This window comes from Condylura cristata, unplaced genomic scaffold (assembly GCF_000260355.1).
Source record: "Condylura cristata isolate star-nosed mole 26May11 unplaced genomic scaffold, ConCri1.0 scaffold00008, whole genome shotgun sequence".
In the NCBI taxonomy this organism is placed as follows: Eukaryota; Metazoa; Chordata; class Mammalia; order Eulipotyphla; family Talpidae; genus Condylura; species Condylura cristata.
The window spans coordinates 62,166,188-62,190,934 of NW_004567109.1; the positions used below are offsets into that span (position 1 = coordinate 62,166,188).

At 53.0% G+C, this 24,747-nt stretch overlaps 1 protein-coding gene across 1 annotated transcript; it reads right to left on the minus strand.

Annotated features, from left to right (window-relative positions):
* Nucleotides 1-6,956: 6,956 nt before the first annotated feature.
* Nucleotides 6,957-16,551, minus strand: RNF44 (ring finger protein 44). Its single transcript, XM_004679250.2, is given in 12 exon segments — nt 6,957-9,354; nt 9,513-9,612; nt 9,747-9,868; nt 9,953-10,040; nt 10,310-10,344; nt 10,346-10,435; nt 10,524-10,685; nt 10,784-10,957; nt 11,277-11,444; nt 11,832-12,021; nt 12,220-12,371; nt 16,437-16,551. Coding segments are annotated over 11 exon segments (1,299 nt in total). The 5' UTR covers nt 12,327-12,371; nt 16,437-16,551; the 3' UTR covers nt 6,957-9,291.
* Between the last annotated feature and the right edge of the window lie 8,196 nt (nt 16,552-24,747).

Below are 24,747 nucleotides of genomic sequence, written 5' to 3' on the forward strand. Positions count from 1 at the left end.
GATGAGCCGGAGGTACTCGACGCAAGGCAGGTGTGTCAGGTCTTGCACCTTCAGGATGAGGGAACATAAATGGCAAGAAGTTTCTGTCCTTGCTTGCACCCGATTCAGCGAAGCAGAGTCTTTAAAAAAGTCCCTCCATGGTGGCACAATGGGTTAAAGCGCAGAACCATGAAGCTCACAGCAGCTACTTCCACTAAAGTTCCATCCCCGGCAGGGAGCTGACTCACAAGACACAGCAGACCTCCCCTGACCAACACGCAGCTCCTCTCAGCAGTGTACTTCAACAATCTGCCTGTTCTCCTCCCTGCTTTTCCTCTGGTGAATCCTCACACTAACCCTGCACCTCTGGCCTATATCCCAGTTCCCAGTTCTGTATGTACAACTAAATTAATTAATCTTTAAAAAAGATGTATAGGCGCCCTCCCTGGTGGCTCAGTGGGTTAAAGCACAGCACTAAGAAGCTAAAGCCACTTCCGCATGAGTTCAATCCCCGCCAGCCCCGGAGGTGACCAAATGGTGCTGCAGACCTCTCCTGACCCGCCCACAGCGTACTTCGTCAGTCGGCCCGTTCTCTTTCCCACTCTGTCTCTGGTGAATCCTCTCACTGCCCCTGTATCTTTGGCCTGTACCCCAGTTCTGTATGTACAAATAAAGAAATCTTTAAAAAAAAAAAAAAAAGGATGTATAGGGCCCTCCCTGGTGGTACAGCGGGCTTAAGAGCAGCACTGCACGCTAGCCACAGCCACTTCATTGTGAGTTCGACCCCCACCCCGGAGGTGACCCACATGACGGCCGTGGACCTCTCCTGTCTCACCTGCTGCTCCCCTCAGCAGTGTGTTTAGTCAATCTGCCTGTTTCCTGGTGAATCCGCTCATCGTCCCTGCACCTCTGGCCTGTACCCCAATTCTTTTATGTATAACTAAATAAAATCTTTTTTTTTTTTAAGTATAAAGATCTTGGGGCCATCCCTGGTGGTGCAACAGGTTAAAGAACTGCACTAAGAAGCTAGCTGCAACCACTTTACCACTAGTTCAATCCCTGCTCCGGAGGTGACCCACATGGCACAGCAGACCTCTCCTGACTCGCCTGCTGCTCCCCTCAGCTGTGTACTCAGTCAATCCGCCTGTTCTGCTCCCCACTCTGGTGAATCCTCTCACCACCCATGCACCTCTGGCCTGTACCCCAGTTCTGTATGCATAAATAAATAAATCTTAGGGGAAAAAAGTATAAAGATTTTATAAGCACTATTCACATTTCCACCACCCAAAATGGTAGGTTGGCATATTTGCTTCCAGTTTCTTTTCTCTGTGTATAATTTGGTTAGAATCACATAACATGTTTATACACTTGCCAACATAAATCCATTCATGCTTAGCAGATGTGGGTAATTTCTGGCTGAACGACCTGCCAGTGTGTTGTTAGGAGGGCTTTCCCAGCATAGACTTCTCTGTCAGACTTTATCTGAGGTTGAAATAACAGCAGAGGCCAAGTTTGTCCCAATTCGTCATAACTGCAGAGACCAGGAAGGAGGGAAGATGCAATAAATCCCACATACAAAAAAAAATTGAAAACAAAACAGACTAACAGCACATTCATTGTGTCCAGCACAATGTGTCCCGGTGCTGGACACCGGGAAGAAGGACAGAGGGCCCAGTTTACCTGAGTCTGACGTGGGGAGTAGCACACTTTCTCTCCCAGCAGCTTGCTCCCTTGTCTGCTTAGGCATCTACTCAGAAAATACTGTTGCCTACTTGGGTGTGGGAACGCGGTGAACGTGATGGGCCCTGGCCCAGAGAAGCAGACACGGGCAACTGGCGGACTGAGGGTAACAGGCAAGAGGGGGCGTGAGGTGCCTTCTGCGTGGCCTGCTAGAGTGGAGGCATGGCCTGCTCTGACTTGAGGGAGGGGTCTCGGTGGCTTAGTGGAGCAGGGGGTGGTCTCCTGGGCCTTGGAAAAATAGCACGCTTGCTGAGTGGCAACAGCTTGATGCAAGGACAAGTTACGGACGGCACCCGGCCTCCTGCCTCTCAGTCTGTCTTCAGTTTCCTCCGTGGGAACCATGAAGACAGTAGTCTGTTCTACAGTCAAGAAATCAGCAGGCGGACACCATGAGGGATGATGGGCATGTAGTGGGCACTCGTGAGATGGGAGAATCTTTCTAAAAAGAGGAAACAGTGGGCACCAACACAAGGCAACCCACAGGACTCTGACGGGATCTGGGAGGGAGGGAGGAGAGGCAGGAGCTGACATGAGCCAGGCCAGACTGGGTGACTGTTCTTCCCTGGCCTCTGACCTCCCCTGGAGAAGCGAGAGATGGGGAGGACACAGACACCCATTTGCTTGACATTGCCCACCTTCACTGAAAAGACAAGAGGTTTCTCTTCAGACCTAAATCAGTCTGACTTCAGTCCCCCCAACCATGAAAAAGATCCTTCTGTGATTACCGGCCCCCTGGACTCCTTACAAGGGACAGAGGCCCTTCACTTCCTATTGCTTTCAGGAAGTTGTGGGTGGCAGGGTGGAGGTTGGAGGGTTCGCCTGGAGCCAGGAGGTCTGGGGAGCACAGACTGAAAGGCGCTTCTCTTTGGACTTTCCCAAAGGGTGCAGGACAACATGGCTGCCCTGATTCTCTCACTTGGGGCCTCCCTGAGTCTTGGTACCTCCACATGGAAACACAGAGATATTGAAGATCTCCACTTGGAGATCTCCACCTTCTCTCCAGCATCCCACTATGCTCCTGCCCAAACTCATTCTGTCAGTCCACAGAAGGAGTTTGGGGCATTGGAACCAAAGGCATGAGCAAACTCCAACCTTCTCCCTCCAAGAATAACTAGTAGTGTGTACCCCCTGGAAAGATGCTGCTAACTATATCAGCTGCTGTCAAAGACAAGATTTACAGCCAATACATTCATTAAAAAAATGGCCCACATGGGCCCTCCCTGGTGTAGAAACTGGTTAAGGCGAAGCACTGCCAGCTGGCCACAGCTGTCTCAGTGCGAGTTCCATCCCCACCCCCCCACACCGCCCCCCCACCCCGAGGTGACCCACAAGGCGCAGTAGACCTCTCCTGTCTCACCCTCTGCTCCCCTCAGCAGTGTACTTTGTCGATCTGCCTGTTCTGCTCCCCATTCTGTCTCTGGTAAAGCCTCTCACCCCCCTGCTCCTCTGGCCTGTACCCCTGTTCTGTGTGCATAAATGATAAATAAATAAATAAATGACCACCAAAGTCAGGCACTGGTAGGCAGAACTTCTGACAAAAAAGAGATAACCAGAATGGCCTCCACAGACCTCACTGCCACACCTTAAAACAGAACCACAGCAGCACAGAGGGGATTTTTTATCTGATTCGTAACATTGGGTGTATACCCAATTTCTCACAGGCTTTAACAAAATAACTTTTTAGGGCCTCCCTGCTGGTGCAGGGGTTAAAGAACCAGCCCTATCAAGCTATTGGTGGCCACTGCGACATATGAGTTCTGTCCCTGGCCAGGGAGCTAACCCACATGGGATGGCAGACCACTCCTGTCTCCTGTCTCCTGGCTCACCTGCTGCTCCCCCAGCAGTGTATTTCAGTCAGTCCACCTGTTCTGCTCCGTACTCTGCCTCTGGTGAATCCTCTCACCCGAACCCCACCTCTGGCCTACCCCCCAGTTCTTTTAGGGCATAAATAAATAAATCTTTTTAAAAATGACTTTTTATCTTGAAATAAATAAATATACAGGAAGTTGAAAAAGCATTTCCATTTCTTTCAATGGTGACACCTTAGCTAAAACCAGAAAACAGAGCTCACCAATAGCATTGTGTCTGGTTGCTTGTAGTTCTGTCAATTTCATTACCTGTAAACTTGTAACCATGTCAAAATCAGGACAGGGAACTGTTGCACCACTGTAGACACCTTCCTCCAGCTACACTTTTATCTTCCTCTCCTTTGAGCCCCTCCCTAACCCTTGATAACCCCCAATCTATTTTCTAATGTGATTTCAGTAATGTTATGTAAATGGAGTTCTCTGTCTCCTTGTGTCTTTTTTCATTCAGCATAGATCCCTGGAGTGAGTTCCACCTAGGTCCCTGGATGTAGCAATAGTTCCTTCCTTCTTTGTTTTAAGTAGCATTCCAAGATCTGGCAAGTACTGCAATTTGTTTAACCATTTATTCACTGAAGGTGCTGGGTTTCCTCCCAGTTTGGGACTATTACACATCAAGAACTATGAATAGTTGAGTATGACTTTGTGTGGGCATGCTTTCATTTCTGGAATATATGCCAGGGTGTGCAGCCGTCTTAAGTGCTTGTTCAGTTTCATAAGAAACTGCCAGGCTGTCCCCATGGTGAAGTTGAGCAGAGGCCAAGCAGAGGTTGCTGCAGCTTTTCAAGGACAGCCAATTTGCCATCCACTGGGGCTTTTACTCCTGTCATGATTTACTGGGATTTAAGAGGGTACAAATCCCGGGAATGTCTGAATCAACCATTCTGAGCTTACTTTGAAAATAAAGGACCCTTTGGTTTTCTGGGAGCAACCAGTGCACATGGAAGGTAATGCCTGTGTCTGGGATGACTGATAGGGTGGACTGGCCTGGGGCTCTTCTCAGACACATCGATGGCAGAGTGGAACTCCCACTAACTCATTCATTTTAGTTGTTTTAATAGGTTTGCAGTAATCTTTTTGTGGTTTAATTTTCATTTCCCCAGTGGTTAATTGTGTTGAACATGTGACATGTTGCTGTTTTTTTTTTTTTTTTAAGATTTATTTATGCATTCAGAACTGGGGTACAGCCCAGAGGTGCAGGGGTGGTAAGAGGATTCACCAGAGACAGAGTGGGGAGCACAACAGGCAGACTGACTGAACTACACTGCTGAGGGGAGCAGCAGGCGGGTCAGGAGAGGTCTTGCTGAAGCGGCTATGACTAGCTTCATAGTGCTGTGCTACAACCTGTTACACCAACCAGGGAGGGCTATCTTTTGCTCATGTTCTAATTCCATTTTGTCGTTGAGTTTTGAGAGTTCCCCATATTTAGCTATGAATCTTTTCAGGTATGTGATTTATAAATTTAATTTTGAAGTTATTAACTTTTTTCGTTTTGGATTGTTTTGGGTGTCATGTTTAAGAACGCATCACCTAGCTCTAAATCCTGAGAGTTTTCACTTTCTTGCTATTCTGGCTCCACTTTTAAATCAATAAAGCATTTTGAGCACATTTTTTGTGTATTAGTCAAGATTCCTTTTTTAATTTTTATTTTCTTAGATTTATTTGTAGAACTGGGTGTATATAGGCCAGAGGTTAGGGGATGAGAGTATTCACCAGAGACAGAAGGGGGAGCAGAACAGATGGGCCTACTGAAAACATACATGGTGAGGGGAGACAGGAGAGGTCTGTTGTGCCATATGGGTCAGCTCCCTGGCCAGGGATCGAACTCGTGCTGCAATGGTCATGGATAGATTTATAGTGCTGCACTTTAAAACCTTGTGTCAATAGGGAGGCCCGATTCCTTTTTTAAATTATTTACTATTTTTCTGGGCCCTCCCTGGTGGTGCAGCGGGTTAAAGCACTGCACTAAGAAGCTAGAACCACTTCCGCATGAGTTCTATCCCCGCCTGCCCAGGTGAGCCACATGGTGGCAGACCTCGCCTGACCCACCCGCTCCTTCCCTCAGCAGTGTACTTCGTAAATCTGCCTGTTCTGCTCCCCACTCTGTCTCTGGTGGATCCTTTCACCACCCCTGCACCTCTGGCCTGTACCCCAGTTCTGTATGGATAAATAAATCTTTTTAAAAAAATTATTTACCGTTTTTTCTCTTATGGATGTCTAGCTACTCCCATGTTCTGTTGGAAACATTATCCCTTCAATGAATGAGTATCAATTGGCTCATGCAGGTCTTTTTCTGGAGTCTTTATTCTCTTCCATTGCTCTTGTATATCCCTCTGCCAGTAAACACTGATGCACAGCAATTCCTCACTTTATTTTTTTTAAAGGTTTATTTATTTATGCATGCAAGAGCTGGGATGTAGGTCAGAAGTGTGTGTGTGTGTGTGGGGGGGGGGTTCCACCAGTCGGGAGCAGAATAGGTGGACTGACTGAAATACACTGCTGAGGGTAACAGAAAGACAGGAGAGGTCTGCCACGCCATGTGGGTGAAAACACCTCCCTGCCTGGGGACTGCACTTGTGCTGCATTGACTGCAGACAGCTTCGTCGTTCTGTGACCTAACCTGTTACCCCACCAGGGAGGACCTCCATGTTTTTAATTAACTGTACTCGTTTGACTTCCACGGATGTTAGTATATAAAATACAATTAGTTTTGTATATTAATCTTGTGGTCTGTGAACGGATGAACTGGTTATTTTTTGTAGATTCCTTGGGATTTTCCACATATACTTTGATCATAACATCTACAAGTAGGAACGGCTTATTTCTTCCTTCTCAATCTACATGTCCATCTCCTTTTTCTTGTTTTATGTGCTGGCTTGGGCTTCCAGTATGTTGAGTATGATATGCTTTGTTCTGACTTGGAGGGAGGATGTCCATCATCTTTGATATGGCTAGAACAGACATTAGCCAGAAACAGAATTCTCAGGGAAAATTTGGTTTTCCCATGGAGATGATGGAAAAAGATAAAACTGACACTAGGAACATCACAGAAGAACCCTTTATCATTCAAGACACACCTGAGCCTTGTCCAGGTTGTCTGAAGCACGTATCCATCTCCAGAACTCAACTGCATGGCACCAAGTGAGGCTGACATCAAACTAGTATGTTGGGACTCTGTGTGATGCTGACAGAACCCTCACTTGCAGGCGGCTAGTATCAGCTATCACTTGGTAGCTCTCATTTCCCCTGAAGAACCACAGCAGGACTTCTACCTACCTCATCCTGACCCCTACCCACTCTCAGAGTCACTCCCACCGCCCACTACCCCTCCCCCCCCCGAAATGAACACAGGCAGCCAGAGGCAGCTTGGGCAATACTTGATATACGTCATACATTTATTAGTGAATATCCCTCTGAAATCAGCAACAATATTAAAAAAAATAATGATTGCACTACTTGGTCAAGCAGAACTAGCAACTTTCATTTTAAAAAAAGTACAAATCTGTTAAAAATTTCAATCAGTATACACATATATATAATACAACATACTAGTTATGTTAAATGCTACAAACCAATGTGAATCCAATGGAATGGAAAAAACCACACATTTAAGCTTTAAGAACCTTTTTTTTCTATATATATTAGCATTTTCTCAAATACATACATGGGAAAAAATGAGGTAACTGTAAAATGTGCAAGGAACAGGGCCCCCCCAAAATTACATATATATACACACACATATATATATGTAATTATATAGATATAAAACCTTTCTAACACAGAACACAGGTACTGGGCCCAGCCAAGGCTGGGGGATGGTGTCCACTGTCATGCCTAGGCCAGAAGTTGGTAAATAAAAGAGTAAACAATGACAAGCCCCCACCACAGGAAATCATTGGTAACATGGCATCTATAGCAAGGTCGGCAAATCACAAACATCCTAAGTAATTGTTTCATAAATCTTTTTTTAATGATTTTTTAAATGTTGTGTTTCCCCCCATAGCTGCTCGTTGGAACCATGGCTGCAGCCGACACGCAGTCCGTGAGCCTGTTTCCGCCTGCCCCAGGAACCGTAAGGGTTTTGAAAACCTTTTGTTGGGGTGGGAGAGGGAGGGGGTTGGAGAGGGTAGTTCTGTGTAAAACACGTGGGGTTTCAACACTGCTATAAATATAGAAACGTCACCTGGAGTTATATACAGTAAGACTTTGGGTTCTCCGTGGGGGTGGGGCCAGGCTGATTGGGCCCCACGGCAGGCTAGGAAGAGGCAGGGAGCCAGGGCGCTACGGGAGAACGAGGGTGGTTGGAGCATCCCTGAGGCAGCAGGCGCCAGGGGCTGCCTGCTAGGATGTGCCGGCCCCACACGCGGTTCGTTCAGGGCAGCAACCCCAGCTGGGGATAGGAAAGGCCAGGAGTAGGACCAGGGAGGAAGAGGGAGCTCAGCCAGACCCTACAGGGGCCCCTCCAGGCCTGGAGGGCAGGGTTCAGGCTGGGAGGGGATCCCCGGAGGTGGGGTCCATGCCCTCCCTGGTCCCTGTCCTCTTGGGACTTCCTTGGAGGAGACTCACCCAGGCAGGTGGGAGACAGGCCCTGGCTGGAGAGGGGTAAATGCCCTGAAAAGCGTACGGTCCCGGTAGGCTCTGGGGACGGGACGTGTGCAGTACAGTGCATGGCAGTTATCAGCTGAGCACAGAGCCCCCCAACCCCGACTGCGACCACCAGCCAGCCGCCTGGTCCAGCCCCAGCCACGCACATGCATGCAAACCAGACGGCACCACAGGACCAGTCCCTGCCCCCTGGGTACTCGGTCCTAGTTGGTCCCTAAGCCCCCTCCCCCCATTAAACCAAAAGAAAACAAATTGTTTTAAAAATCCACACCCCCAAATCCTACACACAAGTTTGGGCCAAATGAATAAACAAAAACTGCTGCTCCTCACATTCATGCAAAACAACAGAGAGGGGAGATTGGGCATGGGTCTGGCCCTTGTCACCAGAAGGGGGTGGCCACTAGAATACAGAAGATCAGTCTCCCTGGCATGGCCCAGGCCCCCTCAGGATCTGTCTCCCATGTGCTCAGGAGGCTGGCTCTGACAGTCTCCAGCCTGAGGGTCGGGCTGGAATGTTGTGCCTGGGGTAAGGGTCCTCCTGGGAGCCAGAGCGACCCTCACGGCAGCCTGGGCTGGGCTGGGCTGGCTGCCTGAGTCTGTCTGGGATCAAGGCAGGAGGGCCTGGGCCTGGGCCCGAGACGGCCTTGCGCGACGGCCTCTGCACACGCCTGTCAGTGCCACCTGGGCAGACGGCATGCCACTTCGGTGCGAGCGCGCAGCCTACTGAGGACTGTGTCCCCTTCGCCCACCCCGGGGCCAGGGACCCTCCAGCTGCACTGGGGGGATGGATCTCTGGCTCCCAGTGCTGGCAGGAAAGAGGTGGACCCGAGGGAAAACAGGAGGGAGACCGAGTGGGGGACACTCAGGCAGCTCCGTGGCAGGCGGACTGGCAGGCAGATGGGGGAAGGAGTCTTTGGAGCTTGGCAAGTGCAGGGGCTTATTGCAGGGGCTTCTCTTGGTGCTGACCCTGGCACCAGCTCTGGAGATGCAGGTAAGGATGATGGGGCAGGCCTGGGTCACTCCCTCCCCATCCTCCCTGGGTCCCCCCCGATCCCGCGTTTCCAGAGCTTCGGGCAGGGTTCTCCTGGACAGTTGTGGGGCCTCACTCAGCCTCCCTGGGCACCTCGGAGGCATCAGCCCGGCAAATGGGACAGGTCCGGTTGGCCTGGGGGGGAACAGCCAACATCAGGCTCCACTCACCTCCCCTACCCAGTCCTGTATTGTTGGCTGTGAGAACCTGGCCCCCAAATGGAGCCTGAGTGGACAAGGATCAGGATATCCCCCATTCCCCGACACCTTTGGAACTCCTGGGGGTTACGTTACCTTCAACCACTTGTCGACACATTTGGTGTGGAATTCGTGGTTGCAAGGGAGAACTCGGAGAAGCTGCCGCGCCTCGAAGTCACTGAAGCAGACGACACACCTGGGCGGAGGCACAGAGGGTCACCTGGTGGCATCGGCCGAGGGAAGGCTGCTCATCACAAAGCAGTGTCTCCCTGGAGAAGGGAGCCCATTGCAGCCCAGCACAGGGGGCAGACGCCAGAGCCTGGCACTCACAGTGTCTGCTCCGACTGATGGCCATCTGGGTTGAAGCGGTAGGACGGAAGCTGCTCGATGTCCGCTTTGGTGAGGCCTCGGGGCTTGGCATCTCCTAGCCGCTCTGCCAGGTTCAGGAGGGCCTGGACACAGGCAGGAGGGAGGGTCAGCAGTGCCAGGGCTGGAGTGCCCCCAGTCCCCACCTCCCAGGAAGGGCTCCCTGGGACCTCATAGTTCTCCATCTCCACGTCATCCACGTCAAGGTCCAGACTGATGGTGGGCCCCATTGCTGTTGGTGACATTGGCAGCATCGAGCTAGAGAGACAGGTATGGAGGCCCAGGGTCAAGTCAGGAGGCACAGGGGGTGCACAGCTGCTCTATCCATGCAAACAAAGCCCAGAACTCTGCACCACTCATGTTGCACCTTGCTGTTTGCTCGGAGTTGCAGGAGGGCAGGGAGCCTGCTGGTGGATGCGTGGGGATGCCAGGTGGCTTGGGGAGCCCCGGAGCTGTGTTTTGAGACTAACCACCAGGGCCCGAGGAGTAGAGGTCTGTGGTTCTGGGGCAGAAGGACTGGTACTTACAGGAAGTAGGGCAGGAAGCTGGGGTAATAAGGTGGTTGGGGGCGGCGGCGGGGGCGGCGGGGGCAGTGGCTGTTGCAGGCGGTATCTCTGGGTGCTCAGTCTCCGTGGCATCATGTGGGAATACGGCTGTGAGAGGAGGGCCAGGGCAGGTCAGCAGCCAGCCGGTCTCCAATGGCCCTGGGCTCTGGGGCACGGGGAGGGGAGCAGCACTCACCACACCGAAGGACAGCTCCTGATGCAGCGGATCGTGGGGCAGGTAGTGCAGGGGCACGGACGGGGACAGGGCTGGGCCCGGGGCAGAGGTGGAGTAGGTGAAGCTCCCCAGGGGGTGCTGGTCCCCCCGCAGGTCCACATCATTATCTAGCCGTTGCAGGGGCTGGAAGAGGCAGGGGTGGGCGCCCTGGAGTCAGTGACAAGGGAAGCCCCCGGGCCCTGGCTCCCCATGCCACCCCCTCTAGCATCACCCGGACTCACCATACGCGGGTGCTGGGTCTGCAGCGATACAAACTGCCCAAGAGGTGCCATGTGGGCAGGCTGGGGGTGTGGGGCTGGCGGTGGGGGGTGCAGGATGTAGTGGTCACTGGAGATGAGGTGGGGGTAGGCCTGATAGGGCACAGGGAGCTGCTGCATGGTACACGCCTGGATCAGCTGCCAAGAGAGGGGGGCGGGGCTGAAGTTCTCCGGGCTTGGGGCTGAGTGCTTGTGGCATGGGTCAGGAGCATTCCATCAGGCAAAGGACCACCCCCACCCTCAGACAGCCCCCAACTCCAGGGTCTGCGCAGTTAAGGCCCACAGTTCTGACTCCACACTGTGAGTGAGTGTTGGATTCAGGGAGGTCCCTGGACTGGAAATGCCCTCTCACTATAGGTGGACACAGTCTGTTCTGGGCAGGCCCGAGGCTTGCGACCAGGTAGTGGTCTGCTAGGCAGGGCGGGTGTGCAAAACCTGGCTGGAGGCGCTCACTCACCGGGGGTGGGAGGCAGCAGAGGGGGTAGTGCTGCCCACTGAACATCACGGAGCATGCTGGGAGCTGCTGGGCACTGCAGCCAGGGATGTGTTGGCCTGCAGGCAAGGGGAAGCCTTGGGTCGTCACTGTGGTGACTGTGTAGGACAGAGGGACGGGTCCCTGGTGCACCTGTAGTTGGAGAAAGACCCCGAGGAACTGCAGGGGGGAAGCTTGGCCTCAGTTGAGAAGTCCCCTGAGGTGGCTTCCGTTCTCTAGCTGGAACCCACCTAGGCCCAAGCCCTGTCCCTCTGCCCCAGGCCTCACAGGACCTTTTGTGATCTGGGAGGGCTTCCAGTCCTACCAGTCATTCGCTATGTGGTTTCAGGGAAGAGGCCTTCTCTGGACTCAATTTACCAACCTGCAGAACAGGCCGAATATCCTCTCCCTAAACAGGCAGTGAGTTAGGCAAGAGGAAACTGGGATTTGCCACCTTTGCTCCTCAGATAGGTTTGCAGAAGCTGGGGGGGGAGCCGGGGGGGGGGGGAACCAGCACAATGGGGTGGGGGTCCCGCCTACCTGCTCGTGGAGATCAACCATGAACGGGCTCTGTTGGGAGGCTGGGTGCAGCATTCGGGGGCTCCCGCCGGCAGGAGCCGAGGCTCGGTGCTCCTCTACGGGGAGATGTGACGGTTGGGGTGGCGGCTGCTGGGAGGGTAAGCGCTCATCCTGGGCAGGTGGGCCGGCCAGGGGGCCCTCGCGGCCGGGGCTGCACCACAGAGAGGACCCCCCCCAGTAGGACTGAGGGGGGGGTCACTCACTCACAGAGCATGAAGAGTCAAGGTCATTACCCACTGGGGAGGGAAGACAGCTCAAAGCCCTGTGTTCTGCTCCCCGGACCCCACCCAAGCTAACGGCCCCTGCATTGGGACTCTGGGCTCTGCAGGACTGGGAGGTTCTTTCCTACCTTCCTCGGGGCTGGCCCAGACTGCTGCCAGGTCCTGCAGAGAATCTCCACTGACCCACAGGGGTAGAGGGTGGCCACCTAGTCACAGCCAGAGCCCATGGTCGCATCAGGGGTGGCAGAGGGGAGGAGGGGCTGGGCCAGGGCTCCCAACCCTAGGAAGAAAAACAAATGAAGAAACTGAGGCACAGAGAAGTTCAGCCTCTTGCCCGTTACCGGAAGGGAGGCAGAATCAAACTTCTGTAGCCTGGCTTTCCCCTGGTCACTGGGGTGCAGGGCTAATAGAACAGGCTTGGGCTGTCGAGTTTAGGCTTTAGTTTCCTGCTCTGTGAAATCGGATCACATCTTTTCTTGGGGTCATCAGAGGAGTGGCCAGCTTGCTTATGGGTCACATTGTTCTAGAGTGGGGTCCCCAGGCAGCTGGGGAGCCCTGGCTTCCTTCCCTTCATCTTCTTGGTTCAGGCCCAAGGCACCCAGCTCTCCTCCCGTTATTGCCAGCTAGGAGACTCTAAGCTGGTTCCTGTCCTTGAGGGCTCCCAATCAGTACTCTTTCTTCCTAGAACTCATTCCCGTTGTTTACCAAGTGTGCCTCATTTACTCTTCAAGGACCTCTATTTCACAGAAGAGGAAACTGAGGCTAGAGTGAGGCGGAGGCTTGTCCAAGTGTTAAATCTGGGAGACCAGGGTCTCCCACTGCACCTGCTGCTGCTGAGGTGAGTTCATCACTGCTAGATGGGTAGGTCAGGCACACAGCCAGGCCCTGGCTCTGGAGGCCCAACTTTGCCCCCAAGAGGGAGGTGGGGCTGTTAATTAAAAAAAGGAAGCAAAGGCCCTCCCTGGTGGCGCAGCGGGTTAAAGCACAGCACTGAGAATCTAAAGCCGCTTCCGCATGAGTTCGATTCCTGCCTGCCCCAGAGGAGACCACATGGCGAGCCAGACCTCTCCTGACCCGCCCGCTGCTCCCCTCAGCAGTGTACTTCGTCGATCTGCCTGTTCTGCTCCCCACTCTGTCTCTGGTGAAGCCTCTCACCGCCCCTGAGCCTCTGGCCTGTACCCCAGTTCTGTATGCACAAGTAAATAAATCTTTAAAAAAAAAGGAAGCAAGAACCTAAGGGGGGGGGGACTGAGTAGAGTAGGAGCGGGGCGGGGTCTTAGCTAAGAACTAGGGCCCAGGACTGGGGAGGTGGAGCCCATTCATTAATTCTGGAGGTTGGGGGAGGAGGCACCAGTGAGAAAGCTCTGAACTCAGGCCCTGCAAAGCTGAAGGGCACATCAGAAGGACTGGTCCTTTCCTTTGCTGTTCCTGACAGAAGCCTCACCCTGCCACTTCAGTCTAACCAAACTCTGATGCACCCTCTGTACCCAGCTTCAAGTGTCGCCTCTCTGTTGACACAGCCAAGGAGCTGTGACTGTCCCCCCAACACCTGTTCCTTCCTACCAGCAGCAGCAAGAAGCATTTCCTCTGTGCCAGCTTTTACATGCATGGGTCCAGCCCTACCTGAGCCAGTAAGGGAGGCACTTCTCTACTTGTTATGGTGGCGCAGGGCCAAGGCCATAGCCAGGAAGTGCCAGAGCTGGAATTCACACTTCTGCCAAGCCTGGGCTCTGGCACTTGCCACAGGGGTGGGCAGGGCCCACAGACACCTTGTGTCCAGCACAGGGAAGGTCTGATGTGCTAAATGCACTGGTGAGTTGATCTACAAGTTCAAGGCCAAGGTTGGCAGCAGCAAAGTCAGTGCTAATGATTAGAAAGGGATTACATAAAAATCTGGCTTTCCCCACAGGGATTAAAAAAAAAAAAAACAACCAAAAAAACCACAGGCGGAAAGAAATCTGGTGCCTCTGGGTGCTCACTTCTGCTCCTCCTTCTCCCTGCTCCCTACTTCCCCAGACTACCTCAGGCCCATTCCCTGCCTGCCCACCACGGTTTGTGACTCTTGGTGTGGACAAGGGCACATTGTTGTCACACAGCTTCCAATTCCTGGGACAATCCACCAAACAAGGGCCCAGGAAGACTCCAGAAAAGGCCCCACTAACTGAAACAGACGCCTGGCCCTTCTGAATCAGAATCTTTGAAGGTGTGGGTAATAAGGGCATGAAGATGTTTACCAAACTCCCCATCAGCTTCTACAGCATGGCCAGGTCTACGAACCTCTGCTCTGATCACAGAGACCCTAGTTCTACTGACCAGGCACAGTAATAACAACTGATATTTACCCTGTGCCATCTCCATATACCTTACAGCAATTCTCAGACACAGGATTCTAAGACTCAGAGAAGTGAGGTGACTGGCCTTGGACAGTGCCAAGGCTCAGGGGGGCAGTCCAGACCCAGTTCTGAGCCAGCCCCTTCAAAAGTACCTGCTCTTAAGGAAAGACAAGAGACCAGAGCCTGGCCAGCAGACACGAGGGCCTGCAGCTGTGGGTGATGGTGCCAAAGGTGACAGCACCCACTCTGCATTCTTACACATGACACCCTGACTTCAGGTCAGAGTCTTGGGGGCACAGCATCCTTAGAGTCGCAGCTTCATCTGTAAAATAGGAACACCCAATGACACCTCCCAGTGAATAGGCAAAAACTGCTCAAAGGGCCTGCAGGTGACTAACAAAGTCAATTCACTTGGGTGTGGATGACTTGTCAGTGTTAGAAAATAATACAGGTTGACCTCCATTCCCAACTACCAGGCAAAAAAATCAGGTGCCACTTCAAATCCTGCAGGGGGCAGCAGGGAAATATGATCCTGAAAAATATCCCAGGAGGCAGGAGCCCCAGGTTTCTAGTCCTCCTAAGACCAGAGATGGCACAGACAGGACAGATCTGCTTCACAGCTGAGGAAACTTAAGACTCAAGAGGACAATGAAAGTAACTTCTTGTAGGCCACAAACTCAAGAGAGGGATGGAAAACCTGGCTAGCTCTCCAGGCCCAGATTCCCAAAACATTGGCTCTCTCATGTGCAAGCTTTAACTTAACCCTAACCAACCTAACTGTAAACCCATCTCTGTTTCAGGTCCTAAAGAAGCCCTCAAAGTTTTCTCTTTAGAGTGCCTGTGATCAATTTGATTATGAAGAGAAGCAACTCAAGTCCGGAGTAGGAGCTAGCAACCTGCTCAAGGTCAAACAAGCCCGGGTGGCCTGGAGCCCTCCCCCCAACTGTTCTATGTCCCACACCTTTCTAGCGCTGAGCGCTCAATGAGGTTTGTGTAACTGGGGTTTCAGGTACCCAGCCTTGCCCGGAAGCAGGTATCCACTCCCTCCCCCAGGAGGCAGACAACTTTTATTTTTAGAGCCCCCAGCAACTACCTGGTTCTAGCCTAAGTCACCTAGGTTTGAGGGATGTTTGCTGATTGCCAATCAGCCCTTGCTACATGAGAAGACCAGCAAGATAAGTTTCCCTCCCCACTTCCCTACCCCCTCTGTCACAAAAGAGGGCAAGCACTGCTTGGTGGGCAAGAGGATCTCCCCGAACCTGGAGTCCGTGGAGGGCTGGACCACCAGGTCCAGACCTAGGAGTCCTTGGCCCGTCCAGACTCCCTGGATGACCTTGGTCAAGGAAATCTCTTCCCTTCTGTGCGCCTCAGTTGCTACAACTGTTAAGTGGGGGTGGAAATCTCTCCTTTTCGGAGAGTCCAAATAAAGCCAAAAGACAAGAAGAAACCAGGTTATCGTAGTAGTGGGAAGGAGCCCAGTGTCCCTATGGGGCAGGCCCCTATTCAAATCGAGCCAGACTTCGCTTGCGGGATTTCCTCACCTACCAGTCCCCGGGAATGGGGGCCCGCGATGCAGATGCCCGACTCCCTCTTCCCCATCTCACGCTCGGGGCGACATGGGGGGCGGGAGCCCGGACTGCGGCGCCGGGGCCAGAACGCTGTGACTTTAAGAGCCGAGGAGCCCGGACCATGTGCTCGGCGTGAGACAAAAGCAACAACAAAGGAAGTGGCGGCGGCGGCGGGGGGAGGGGGGCGGCTCCTTCCTCTCCAACCGCAGTTCTCAGCCTCCGGAGCAGGGAGACCGGGTCCGGCTCTCCGGGGCCCTGGAGGCGGTCGGGGGTGAGGGGGGAGTGTACCCCCCGATTCTAGCAGTTTCGCCGCGCTCCCCTCCCTCCGGACCGCCAGTGATTAACCCCTGCGGGGCTAGACCAAGGTCCCCAGTCCCAGGGGAAGGAGGCAGGACTTCCAGGGATGCGGAAATGCAGAGTTGGGGGGCTCTGGCCCCGACTCACCTTCGGCCGCCAGGCCACACGTAGACTCCTTTGTTCCCGATCTAAGACGGCCAAGCTGGGCAGGGGTGTTGGGGAGGGTCGTGGCTGCCAGGACCCTTTAAGAGCCCCCGCCCTGCGAAACAAAGTGTTCCCCTCCCCACCCCCCCCCGATCTGGGGGGCAGGCCGGCTCCTTCCGGGGCCCTTTCTCTTTGTTGTCCGTCGGACGGCGTCTACCTCGCGAGGCCCACGCGCGGTCAGCCTCTCACGGCACGGCCCTCAGGGAGCGGGAGGCGGCGCAGGACGCGGTCGGGCTTGCGCAGCTGCCGGCGGCTGGCCCTTTAAGAACTGTCCGCGGCGGCAGCGGAATGTAACAAACCCTACATTTGATTCACAACATTCGAAGCGGCGGGGTAGCGCGCGTGGCGGGAGGGGGAGCTCGCGGGGGCGCGCCGGGTGGAGGGTAGGGGGAGGTTCGCGGGGGCGCGCCGGGAGTTCCGGCAAACAGTAGCCGGTTGCTGCCCGCGGCGGCCCCGCCCGACCTAGCCCCAGGAGCCAATCACTTGCCGCGACAAGGCACGTGACGAATAGGTCGCCATCTTGGAAAGCAGATTAAAAAAAAAAAATCTCGCCCTTACCTTTCACTTAAAGTGACCGCAGCCACAGTCATAGGGAAGGGGCGGGGCCGCATGATTAGACCTGAAGAGGAGACCCCAAGGAGCGCAAGACGCGTCGGCTGCAACTCGAGCTTGCTCTGCAAACTCGCTAACCACTAGCGTCTCTAAAGCTCAGTTTCCCTGCCGGAGAAATGGGTCGCGCCGGGAGAGCCGCAACCCGGACTTACTGTGTCATCGTCTCCTCCTCGGGGCCTGGGCGCCGCCAGGTACACTTAAGTGCAATGGGGCTGACTTTCGACGGAGCAGGGGCGGCCTCGTAAGCCCCCCGAGTGGTTAGGATGGTTCTTAACAGCCTAGGGCGGCAACCTCCTGGAGATGACGTCAGCGCCAAGAGCTACAGCGCCGCGATGACATCATGGCCCTGCGGCCCCGCAATACCTTGTTTATACTACGCGGCGGCTTTAAAACGCTGGGACGCCCAGGGATGCTCAACGGACCAATGGCGGGCGACCCATGCAAAGGAGCTAACGCGTGCTCCGCCGAGGGATTGGTCCGGTGCGCGCTGGCGTCACAAGAGATACCTCAGCTCCCCGCCCCCAGCGTGGCAAAAGAAAGGCGCGGGGAACAGTTGGGAAGCTTGAGCGGCAGGTGTCCTGTGCTCTGGGCGTTTAGTGGGCTGAGAGTCCCTCGCGTCGGGGGCTTGGGCACTAAACCCAATGAAATCTTTAGTTCTGAGCTGTATTTTTCCCAGCGGCTGTGAAAGAAAGGAGTTCTACAGCCGGTCCCTTTTACAGATGGGTAAAGAGGGTCAGTAGGGGTATTACCCACCCACACACCACACACAACTAGGAAGTGTGGCTGCGCAGGTATCTGAACCCAAGCCAGATCCGAGCCTTTCTCTCCTTGCCTCAGTGCCTCCCCAGTCACTCGTGGAGTATTACCTGCGCATCAATTATATAAGCAAAAAAGGGAAGAAAAATCAGTAATATCCTAAATTTCCAAGATCTGGAACAGGCCGAATAAAGAATGATGCATACATATAACTGAGAACCACACTTCTCTTAACGGCGCTGAACTCACACAGGGATACCTCCCAGATGCCAGTGCAAAATGTTAACAGGTTAAACCCACATGGTGGACTTTGGGGGAAGGAGAGGGAAAGGTGCTTCTTTGGATCCATTTCATAATCCCAATTTTAAAAATATAAATTGAAAGCAAGACGCTGAATATTTTAGCAGTATGTATCATTTTTTAAAAATTGGCTATATACAGTACCTACATAAATATTGTTGGAAGGATCTACAGGACAGGAAACTAGTTAACAATTGTGCTGGGGAGAACTTGAAAAGAGCACTGCGTCCGGAGGATAGATTTTTTTTTTATTGTATATGTGCTTCCTCCTTGAAAAGAAAAACCTATGCAGTACAACCTACTAAAAATTCTAAAATTATTGTAAAAGTGTATGTGTTAAATCTTTTCAGCCATAAAACCTTTTCTGTTCCCACAGAGTCAGAAATAAATCCCTCTTCAGGATAAGTATCCAATGAAAACAATCCACAAAGAAGTTTGGGGAATTAGACACATGGACGCGTTGTTTCAACCAGTAACAATCTGATAGGGCGCTTTGGCTGTGTGGCCAGCAGCACAATGACTGCAGATGGTGCCTAGGCTCGCCCAGCAGATCTCTAAGAACAGGAGATCAAGTTCATGATGTAGCGCTCTGCAGATGTTACCTGGAAGGCCAAGTTTTACCCATCACAGTTAAAACTATCCATGAGAAAAAGTGGGGGTATACAAGATGATGCCATCTCCTTATCAGCCCTCTCTTCTCCTATATCCCTTCCCATCTTTTATTTTTCCCACTGTGTGAAAACAACCAGAAAACCCTTCCCACAAAGAAAGTACCTTGACTGTTAAGACCACACCCTGCTTGCCAATGTCAGGCTAGAACTTGCAGACTCTACTGGCCTGCACTTAACAAGCTTCCCCCACTGAACTGCACAGATTCACCTCCGCAGCCTCCCTGTGGTTTTCCAGGTCTGCAACCTTCATGCCTTTACACAGCTAGGACCCCTACCTGTGCGGTCCTTTCTCTTCCAATTCATTCCTCTTCTCTGTGCTTTGAGACTACGCTCATCTCCCCTCTTAGAGGAATCTGGGATGTGTCCAGCCTATACTGAGCTCCATCTCTCTCAACTCTGGGCTAGATGCACCCTGACTTTCTCTTCATGACCCAACCGTGTCACAATCCCATTATGGCTTGAAGGGATTCAATATTTTAGGTGTGATGATGTCCAACTTCACTGGGAGGCAGACACCATAAGATAACCTGCCTCACTTCCCACCCAGGTTAGGCCCTGAGGCTCTCTGAGAGGGGACACAGTGAGAATACCATTCCGCCCCCCTCAGCACTTTTCAGCTACCACTCACATACCTTGAACACACTAAGTGTCCAAATACCATTTTGTCTGTCTAAAATATCCTCAACATCCTCTACTCACCTGTAGCAAAACACTGCTTCATCTCTGGCACTGAACTCACAACTTCCTGAGCCTCATCTGACCTGTCCCCTGGCAGTGAGCTGCTCAGGCCTCCCCCGTACACATCTGGTGGCTAGCAAGCTACATCAGACAGCAGAAGTCTATCTCCAAGGGGCTGCTGGAGGGGGGCAGGGTTTGGCGAGAGTAAGGGGGAGGGGGCTGGCTCTGGGTTTGACTCTCAACCCAGATCCTACAGTCTCAGGAAGTCACTATGGTCCTTCTCATGCAGGACCTTAGGGTTCACAGCCCTGGGAGGCCGTTAGTAAATCAGCCAGCCTTATATAATCCCCCTAAGGCAGGGGTCAAAATTACCATTGCTTGACCCTTCCCAGGGACACAGGCAGGATCACTGAGCCAAATGGGAAGGAGTCTGTTTTACCAAATTTCCAGAGAAGCCAGAAATCTGACTCTCCTATGAACTGCCTCTCAGATTCACGAACAAATCTTTTGTGTGGGAACCCCAAGGAGGGGATGCGACCTGCACACCTATTGTGTGCCTCACATGCTTTGGCTCTACCCCCTTGAAGGCAGGTTCTGTTCATTTACCTGATGGAGAAAGAGGCTCAGGAAGTGACTCTCATCCCCTACAGATCCTGGCAGTGTGGCCCAGTAGGATCCAGAAAACAGGTTCACCCTTACCCAGTATCTGCCTTGAGGTTCTGTGGAGAGATTAGGGCTCTAGGGTCTCCTGCAAAATCTCACCAAGTCCTGGCTTGATCACCTCACTGGTCCAATGGCCCTAAAGAGCTCAGTGTGAAAGTTTGCTCTGCTTTACCGATAAGGAAACTTGGGCCAAAGGAGAGACAACTCACCCATGGTCACACAGCCACCCACCATGAGGCAGACCTGGAAACATTCTCAGCTCACATTTCAAGTTTGGATCATGCAATGCAAATGCCAAAACAACGTTCCCAAGAGTTGCTTAATAATTGAAAATACAGATATCTGGGCACAAGAGGAGCCCATGGAGGCTCAGGGATAGGTGAATGGCTCCAGACCTCATAGAGAGGCAAAAGAATCCTAATGTTGGTCCTTCCAAATGCCAAACACTGGGTGTTGCATTCCAGTACCTACCCGGTACTGCAAGAGATGGGAGGGATTTTACTTTGGCAGGAAGGAGGCAGGGTCATGGATTTCTGCTGGAGCTGGGCCTTGCTCTAGCTGCCCACCCACATGAACTGCTGCCCCCCTCTCCTCCTCAGGCCCAGAAAGTATCCCATTCTTTTCTGCTAAGATCTTTCAAGCTCTCCTCCAAAGAGCCAGGACCCAGTAAACTTTCCTAATGGCAGAACACAGAGATCGGGGACCACAAAGGAATACACAGCATGACCTGGTAGACACAGCTCAGGGCACAGAGCCCTGGACTATCATAAAGCCTCAGGGTGAGGGTTGACAGGCCACCAGAGGTCAAGTCCTCTGCTCCCAACAGGCCTAAACACCCTTACACCCACCACCTTCACATCTGAGGCCGACTCCTCTAAAAAACAGCAGCAGTGTTTGTGCAGAGTTGGGTATCTGTACAGGTGGTTCCTGGGCTGGGGCTCAGGTATGCAGTATTTGGGGCTCCAGGTCAGATTATTGGGACTTACTTTGCCACTGTAGCCAGAACAAGCATCATGGTAGTGACAAAGGAGGCTTACTGAGCATCTGGTGGGTGCAGCACTGTGGCTGCATCTCCCATAGTTACTGAGGGAGTTGGAATAGGTTAAATAAAGACCCTCTGAAATCAGCTGCCTGGCTCTGCCTGGAACGAGCTCTATGACATTGAGGAAGTCAGCACCTCTGCAGGCTCAATTAGTCCAGGTGTCAAATGGGGGTGTAAGCAGGTTTATTTCAGTGAATAAATCATGGCTCCTTTTTAAGCATGGTCTGTGGTATCTACCTGACTTTCTGGATATGCACTTGGGTGTCTGTGTGCTGTGTGTATGGCATTGGGAGAGCTCCCATTTCTGACTGCCTCCTGTCTGCAGCACTCACCAGGAGAACCCCTAGGGCCTGCGAAAACCGAGGACTGCAGGGGTACAGCACCTGGCTGATCCAGGGAGAAGCATTCGATCTAATTCCCCATTTCCCCATCCATCTTAACGTCTCCCCCTAGCAGGGGGCTAGCTTCCTATTTCCCTTCTATTCCCTACCGCCTTCCTGGCCCCAAGCAGCTCAACTCTGGCTTTGTAACCCTCAAGCAACGGAAACGGTGTGACCTTGGGCAAGATTGAGACGCTCTCTGGACACCCCGGCGTTCCGACATCCTGAAAGCAGTAACGGGCGGCGCCACGGTCTGTTCCCTAGACCCCCAGCCGCTCCAGGGCAGGGCCCGGGCCGCTCTGGCTCCTGGGCGGTTGCACCAGGACCGCTGCTAAAATGTTCGAGACCGCCCCGATGAGGCCAAAGTACTGCGGGGCCTCTTTGGCTCTCAGTCCCGGGCGCCTGGGCCCCCGCTGAAGCTCCGACCTGCCGGGGGTAGCGGTCGGGGCATGCGCGAGGCACAATGTAACTTGTAATTCCTGGGGGCTCCCCGAATCGGGACGCTCGGACCTAGAGGGCGGACGTATGAGCGGAGAGGCTCTGGCTCCCGGGACCGAGAGCTCGGGCCCTGCGGACGTCGGCAGAGGCCCAGTTGGAAGTCCCTGCGCTATCCTGCCAGCCCGCAGTCGCCCCTTTCGCTCCGTCTTCGTTGGCCCCGCGCCTGAGGCGCACGGCGCAAGGTCGCCGGGCGTTACCTGGGGCCGCGGCGGGGCTCCACCCCCACCGGGCGGCCGGCTCGTCGCTCCCGCTGCAGCCCGGGGTCTGGGTCCCGCTGCGGCCCCCCCTCTGGCCCCGCCCCGTCGGCCCCCCCTCTGGCCCCGCCCCGTCGGCCCCCCCTCTGGCCCCGCCCCGTCGGCCCCCCCTCTGGCCCCGCGCTGTGGAACCGTCCGCGGTCCTCAGCGCCCGGGCGCGCGCATGGGGGCCCACGCCGGCTGCGCAGCTTCACCCCCGCTCCCGCGTGCGTGTGGAACTACCTGGACGGCACCAAGCGCGCGGGAGAGGAGGGCGAGAGGGGCGGGCCGTCCCTCAGCCACGCCCCCTCGGCGTCTGGCCGCTCCCGCGCGCGGGGCGCAGCGCCCACTGCCTGGGCCCGCCAGCCCAGCGCTTACTGCCCACGTGACCGGGGAAGAGCGAGGGACTCCGTTTCCTCGCCAGTGAAGTAGGGGGAAATGATTTGACTCCTTGTCGACTCCGAGTATTCGTTTCCCCAAGGGGCTATCCACCCGCCCCTCCCCAACCCTCGCCAGCCTCGGATTGGACTGCCGCTGGTCGACGTGCAAACAGCAAAGATTTTAGGGGTGGCAGATCTTGCTTCACCCCTTTGGGTCATTCTCTGTGGCTCATTTTCTTCGTCTGCGAAGTGGGAGCGACGATACCTTCTTTGGGAGATCGGAGACTCCAGCGACAAGAGCGGCCCATGGCTAGAGTCACCCTGGTGCAGAGGGGAAACCACCGGTCTTATCCTTGGGCGTGTTAGGCCAGCGAGGACTACAACTCCCGGCGTGCCCCGCTCCGGCCGGGTCACGCTGGGAGTTGTACAGTCTCTCGGGGCACGCCGGGAGTTGTAGTCTCTAGACCTCGCTTCCCAGAGGCTGTTGGGGGGGTGGGGGTGAGGGGGGCGTGTTTTCCCAGTCCTGGATCTTGGTTTCCCTCTCGAGGACTGGTTAGGACCTCTGCCTCGAGACTGGCTTGCTTTATTAAAACCTTCACCTTCATCTGCTGAATTCTTGCCATATACCAAGCAATATTCTAAATGTTTAACATGTATTAATGTAGTTATTCCTTCAAGTTTAACACCTTAAGAACCAAATGAGAGGAAATTGTTATCTTTATTTATTTATTTTGTTTTGCACAGAAGAACTGGGATGTAGGCTGTAGGTGCGGAGTGGGTGGGGTGAGGATGGGGGTGAGAGGATTCACCAGGGACAGAGTGGGGAGCAGAACAGGCAGATTGATACACACTGCTGAGGGAATGAGGGGAGCAGCGGTTGAGACAGGAGAGGTGTGCTGTGCCATTTGGGCCAGCTCCCTGGCCGGGATAGAACTTAGGCCACAGTGCTGATAGGGCTGAGACAACCCCTAGGCTACGGGGGAGGCCCTCATTTCTGTTTTGTATATTTGAAAACTGAGGAAAAGTGAGATGAAGGGATTTTCCTAGGGTCACTCTTCTGGGAGGTGATTTCTACTTAGGCCTGACAGGTAGAGCCTGCTCTGGTTCAGCCTTCAATTTTTCCTTTCCCATCAGAACTACATTAAGGTCTAATTGAGGATATAATTTACAATGTACCATAAAATTCAGAAGTTTTATACAGATCAGTGAATTTTTCATAAATATATTCTTTCATGTAACTAAGATCATCAAGATCTAGAACATTGTTTTTATCACTCCAGGAAGTTTCCTCTGGCTCGCTCCAAAGTCATTTTCTTCCAGGCATAGTTAATGGTCTGGTTCCTGTCATTGTGGCTTAGTCTTAACTGTTCAGAACTTAGTGTAAGTGGACTGGCAGACTGTGTAAAGCTGCTGTTTGTCTCTCCACATCATCGTTTTGTGTTCCAATTTGTTGTCTTTTTATTAGTAGTCTCTCCTTGCCTACCCACTTGGAGGTATAATTGGCATAACATTGTGGAAGTTTAATGCATCCAACATAATAATTTTATGTATGTATAGATGGCAAGATGTTTACCACAATAGTCAGTTAGCATCTGCATAATTACCATTTTCTTGTTGTGGTGCTGACAATTAACATTTATTCTCATAGTAACTTTCGTGTATAATATACGGTGTAGTTAACCATGCTGTACATCAGCTTTCTGGAACTTTAATCAGCAGCTCCCTGTTTCCTCTAAGAATTCTCCAAACCCTGGCAGCCAGCATTCTACCATCTATTTGTATGTTTCTCTCTCTGTCTTTTTTTTTTTTAATTAAGATTTCATGTATCAGTGAGATCATGCTGTATTTCACTGTCTAATTTCACTGAATGCATTGAAGGTCCACCCGCAAATAGAATTTTATTGTTATGGCTGAGAAATATCCCATTGTATATATACCACATTTTCTTTTTTCATTCATCCATCAGTGGACATTTAGGTTGTCTCCATATCTTGACTATTGTGAATTACTCTGAGATGAACACAGGGGTGTCTTTTTTTTT